Here is a 6,337-nt window from a genome sequence, read left to right on the forward strand (position 1 = left end):
AACTGAGCTCCACTTGATAACTTTACACAACTCAAACCCTGAATTTGTTTGTCAGCCATAAAACTTTAGGAAAAAATATTAGTCAAGAACATTATAGTCATGATGGAATGTTATGTTAAAACTTTATATATATATATATATATACATATATAGAGAGAGAGAGAGAGAGAGAATACTTTTAAACAAGTTTTTAATAATAGTGCGATATCAGATTCAAGCACTATTGTAGTGCCACCTCTTGGCCAGCTAATTTAAAAATACTTTTAGAGAAGCAGGTACAACTAAGAAAAATATTGTTCAGTCACATTTTGACACTAGGATTTTGGGAAAATATTTGTGATTAATATGTGTTTTTTGTCCCATTCCTACAGACTGTGTTTTAAGACCCGACCACGTCACCAGTGAAAATTGTAGAGTGTTACCATACACTAATGGAGGTATAGAGGTAAAAACTGTACTGGTTTCTGTTTTCACTTTCCTCACTGTATAATGTAGTATAGCGTGGTATGTGTAATATTTGTTCACAGCTGTTTTAAATGGCTAATAGAGGGCTTGATCATGTAGTTTCACTACACATTTCAAAGCTCCCATGGACTAAAAATAATTATGGGCAACTGAACCATTATTTCACACATGCACATCCAATAGTTTTTAAATTCTTCAGCACATCAACGACAGTGGAAGTAGAATATGAGTAGGCAGACTGAAAATGTCTCATACATTTGCATCACCAGTAACTACTCCTCTGTGAATATCTGTGAGCTTCTTTCCATGTGACATCTCAACTACCAACTGACTCTCTGTGACAGATGCTAACCTTTATGATTTCTATTCAATATCGTTAACTGAGGATGTTGTATACTACAATTTTTATGATATTCTGATATTTTCTAAATCACCAGCTAGCTATCAATTGCTTGTAATAGTTCTGAATGTCTTTTGGGTTAAGAGATATCATAGACTTAAGCAGTTTCTTCAGCTTAAAATGCAGAAACAATCTGGCCACAGTGAGTCTTGCTCCTTAGAGAGACTGAACGTCTATGCTGCAAAGGGTCGTCTTTGTTCACACCTTCTAATGTTAACAATTACTGCTGATTTGTTGTATTTCAGAGGTGTCTTCATGGCCAATGTGAAGGATTCTTTTTTAGTTTAATTTCATGTGTTTTTAACCAACAAATATATATATTATGTATTGTTCTGTAAGTAAGTTACTGTTCGTTATTTTTTGTGCAATTAAATGTTACTTAAAATTCATCAACACAAATTAATTCTTAGAATATCTCCTCACAGATAGAGAACATGGGCAAGAACATTAGATCTTTAGAACTAAATGCTGATGTGAATGGCCATGCTGAAAATGGTATGATATTTTTGTAAAATAGCTTAAGTGAATTATCTATGATGTTTGTGAAGATAAAGATAATTATTTCTTAAAATAAGGATTGTACATTGTCTTTTAGGCCTACACAAATTAAATGTGTGGGAGTGCAACTAAAATGAAGTTCTTAAGAACAAAACCTTGGACTGTTATTGGCATTACTTCATGAATATAAATGTACAACTAACTATAAAACTGTTTGTGAGAGATCGTGTTGCTGATAAAGTAATCATAAATACTACAAGAATTTACACATTTGAAAATCATGAGAAGGAAGTTAAGAGACACCAAACAGATAATATATTTGAACATTTCTACGCTGGACTGGAATTATTTTTTACATATCTTAAAGTTGAAAGAATATTTACCTTTATAACCATGTGACTCGGTTGTTTGGCATTGAACTCTATTCATTCTGTGACTTCTTTGGGGCTTCTTTCAAGCTAGCTTCTGGCTCTAATTCCTTCACTCTTTAAAAAACAAGTTCGAAAGTTGTAACATTTCCAGAAATATACAATTGCAATCAAAACTAGATATTCATTGAAACTGTTAGACCTACGAGTAGACCAAAGGTAGGATTCTGAAATAAGGTTTGTTTAAAAAAATATAGAAACAGTCTTCTGCACAATTTAAAGAAATGCTTAACTTCTGGTACACGTGACAGTATCCCATCAAAACATTCATAAAACAAAAAGTGTTTTAAATCTTCATTTGATACAGACATTAAGTGTAATTTGGAATACTAGTAAAGAAGGCTTGTTTCATTATATCACCACTTACATCATCTTTTTGTTCTTGTTTCTGTGTAAACTTAGAGGATCAGCTATACCATTATGTTATACTTTGCTCTAATGCAGTAAAAAAAGCAAATGTGGAGAGAAGTGAATAAATGTTATTTTTGTATAAATAAGTGTAAAACTTGTCAGCGCATACTATAGAAATTTAATCTTAAGCAAAACTTAACTCAGCTAGTGATTTGCAATTCTGAATTATTTCTCTACTGTATACTTGACAGATATATCTTACAAAGAAAAAGAAATGGTTATTTCAGAAAATAGTTCAACATCTTTAGTGGAAATCGAGGAGTACCCGGTAGGTGAATCTTCTCCTGCCGTGGTGTCAGTACCAGGTAAAAAGAAAAAGAAAAGACGATCAAAAAAAAGATAAAATTTAGACGTTTGTCAGAAAGACTTGTACATAGTTTTGAGAAGTCTTTGTTTATATCGGTGTTTTTCACAATTTTGAAAGATCAGCATTGTATATACACTACTGCTTACTCAAGATAGTATTTAGTTAATACTTGGCCTGTCATTGCAGTTTGACAACATTTGCAAAATTATGTTGTTGTTTTTTTTAAGACTTGAGTGTAACCATGTGAACATTTTTAAGCTTTTTATTCACGAGTGTTTTGAGGTCATTATATATTAGTGTGATTGTGCCGTTGGTAGGAAGCTTTGTAATTTTTGTACACTGAGAATATTATTTTGCATGTTAATTTCTTTTTAATGTTAAGCCTAGAGAAACTTGGAAAATTTATTGTGTTTGTGTCAATAACAAACTGGCTTCTTGTTGATTTTGTGCATAATTATTGTGTGACTAAATGAAGGAAAAGTTGTGTAGCAATGTACTGTAAAAGACTATACTTAATATGTATATTAACGATACTGAATCGTCCAGAAGTTAGTTTACTCACCACATTTGTATCTTCCTAAAGATGAATTAATTTGTTGATGTGCGGTAGTCATGTGTTAATTTCCAAAAAGTAATTTACTGACCATAGTTGTATCTTCCTAAAGATGAATTAATTTGTTGACCATGTTGATGTGCGGTAGTCATGTGTTAATTTCCAAAAAGTAATTTACTGACCATAGTTGTATCTTCCTAAAGATGAATTAATTTGTTAACCATGTTGCGAATGTTGATGTATGTTAGTCATATGATAACCGATACCAAGTATCTTTGTAGCTTAAGGTTGGTGTTTTTTTATATCATTTAGTACTTGGTAATAATCCTGGTGAGATGTATTTAATATTACGCATATTAATTTGTGTACATTTAGAACATTGTGGTGCATTAATTAATTGTTAAAGTTTAAAAGAAGAGAATCATTTGTTTTGTGCATCTATATTTTTCCTTAAAATGTTATCTATCATCAAAATTACTTGTATATGATCATGATCTATATTTTGCAGCACCAAGGCAAAACAAATTTTTTAATTTATTTCTTTATAAGTGTGGCCATTCTAAAAAATATTTTGTAGTACAACATTTGTAATGATTTATATTCTATTACCTTATGAAAAAAAAATAGTGATTAAACTATTTTAATTAGATAAATTTCAAGTAAATTGCTTGTCTTTTGGGACATGTGTTATTTTTATAAATATATACCTTCACACAGAAATATATAGTCTTCTAAACTAGATGTAATTGTTATCATTTAATTAGTAATTTACTTTTTATATAGAAGAATAATTAAAAACTTTTTAGCATAGTGATTTTTTAACTTTTTGTAAATGTAAATAAAACAATCTGTATTATGAGGTTTTTACGCTTTCGTCTTTAAGCAAGTGATTATGCTAGACTGTTGTTTCAATGAACTTAAAGAATAGAAGTATAGTGTTGCTGTTATAATATTACCTTGTAGTCCCTTTAGTTTGTATTCAAGGGTTCAAAACTCAAAATGTGATTATGCTGTCCATTTAGGTCTTACAGTCCGTGAAGATTTCTATATTTTATTACATTGCACAGATGAAAGAAATAGTTACTCGTGCACTTTGTTATAGAGTTCTTCCAAATTTTTTATTCAAGATAGAAAGATGCAATGTTTAAGTGCTTGCGTAGCTGTAAAAATATGCCACTGAGAATGAACAAAGTACTTTCAATCTGAAAATGTTTCTAAAAAAACAGTCACAAATATATAGGTAACTAGGCTTAGTCTTTTTTCTGAAAGTATCCTAATTTTTTGTAAAAGTTATATTTGGATTTCTGTTTTAATCCTCTCGATAAAGGTGAGTCATAGAGCACATATTAAATTCAAAATTTAATTAAACCCCTTTATTATCGACGCATGTCAATAAAATTGTCATCAAAATGTAGTTCATAATCAATATTTCAATATTATATACATGTTTTTAATTTCTTAATTCTAAAGGAAATATTAAAAAAATTTTAAATGTTCATTCTTGTGTGTTACAAAATATATCCGTGCTTTTACTTGTTCAGTTTAAATTATAATACACCTATGAAGCAATGTCTGTAGTGTTTAAACAATTAAAAACTCAAGCTTCAGATATTGACAAGATAGAATACAAAATAAAAACTTCCCACCTTTTATATTTTCTGAGATATTGATATATGTATCACCTCTCATATCTTAATTCTTCTGAAGCTACTTACTTTTAAATATATGTTTATAACCAATAAAAATAGCAAATTCTCAACTATGTAAATCTGACAGCCGTCTGTAAATTTATTGACAGGGAAATCTTTATTTTTCTAGGAAAAGTTAAGTGTGTTGACTAAGCCATTAGTCCAAACAAAAATGAATTTTTTTTTAACCCACATATAGCTTAGTTAGAAAGCCAGATAAATTACAGTACTTATGTGATGTACTATTCTGGTAAGTGATAATTTTTTTTTAAATGTATATTTGGATGTTGTTAATCAAAAGGGGGAACCAGTCATTGTCTAAGTCATTTTGAGATATAAAGTCTCGAAGTTATTGTACAACTAAAAAGTCAGCAATAAAACTTGATGAGTTTATGTATACTGTTATGTGTGTGAACTATAGCAGTTTAAGTTGCTGAAATAATTATTCTGTCCATAGCAAAGAGAAAATGAGGATTGGTTCCAAGTTGCTTATGTGTAAATAAATAAAAATGCTACACAATTCCAATCCAAACCACCATTTGTTTAATAAATCACAAAATATAAAAAGGAGAACTTGACACACTCATTACTCGTTTTTAGCCCCCTAGTGACTCAGTGGTAAATCTGAAGACATATAATGCTAGAGAAAACTGCATTTTGATACACCCATGATGGACATAGCACAGTTAGCTTTGTTCTTAATGACAAACAAACATTTTTCCTTTTGGAATTCATTATCAAACTCTGGTAAGCCAATGGCTTACACAAGTGAATCACCAGCTAGCTATCAATTGTTTGTAACAGTTCTGAATGTCTTTTGGGTTAAGAGATATCATAGACTTAAGCAGTTTCTTCAGCTTAAAATGCACAATCAATCTGGTCACAGTGAGTCTTGCTCCTTAGAGAGACTGAACGTCTATGCTGCAAAGGGTCGTCTTTGTTCACACCTTCTAATGTTAACAATTACTGCTGATTTGTTGTATTTCAGAGGTGTCTTCATGGCCAATGTAAAGGATTCTTTTTTAGTTTAATTTCATGTTTTTAACCAACATATTTGGTTTTTTCTGCATCAATCTTCCTATTCTGAATCATTGCTTCGATAGTTTTTAATAGAAAATCCTCTTTGACCATTTTTTCAACTATCAAGTGCATGTGCTTTCTGGTAATCCAGTTATGTATTCATAGTTGTATATGTGCTTTAAAGCACGTTCAACAGTACTGAATTACAAGTCATTTGACAAGAATGTTTCTGAACATGAGAAAGCACGTGAGTACAGTTTCAAGTAATTGATGGTTTATTGCATTATGGATTGCATCGTAAGTGTGATCTTGATGTTGGAGTTTTGTCCCCCCACATAAATCTGACTAAAGAAATAAACGATTGACAGAATTCAAAACGTTTTTCAAGTAATATTTTCTAAGGCAAGACCCAACTTTCTGTAAAACTCTACTTACCATGCTCCCTAATCACGTGGGAAAAAAGCCAAGGCCTTTACTACCTGATTGTACATCATATTAGTTATCTTTTATAAAATACAGTGTCTATTAGTATACGTGGCAATGGCAGAGTTTGTTCAAATTAAAAGT

The 6,337-nt window shown here is 30.6% G+C and overlaps 1 protein-coding gene across 1 annotated transcript in view; it reads left to right on the forward strand.

Moving 5' to 3' along the window:
• Positions 1 to 5,155, forward strand: part of LOC106457552 (protein lap4-like) — a 110,842-nt gene extending 105,687 nt beyond the window's left edge. The window contains exons 38-40 of the mRNA XM_022383549.1: positions 372 to 445; positions 1,291 to 1,360; positions 2,394 to 5,155. Coding sequence (XP_022239257.1) covers positions 372 to 445; positions 1,291 to 1,360; positions 2,394 to 2,545 — 296 coding nt within the window. The 3' untranslated portion in view covers positions 2,546 to 5,155. The remainder of the gene's footprint in view (positions 1 to 371; positions 446 to 1,290; positions 1,361 to 2,393) is intronic.
• The last annotated feature ends 1,182 nt before the right edge of the window (positions 5,156 to 6,337 follow it).

Source organism: Limulus polyphemus, unplaced genomic scaffold (assembly GCF_000517525.1).
Source record: "Limulus polyphemus unplaced genomic scaffold, Limulus_polyphemus-2.1.2 Scaffold345, whole genome shotgun sequence".
NCBI classification, from domain to species: Eukaryota; Metazoa; Arthropoda; class Merostomata; order Xiphosura; family Limulidae; genus Limulus; species Limulus polyphemus.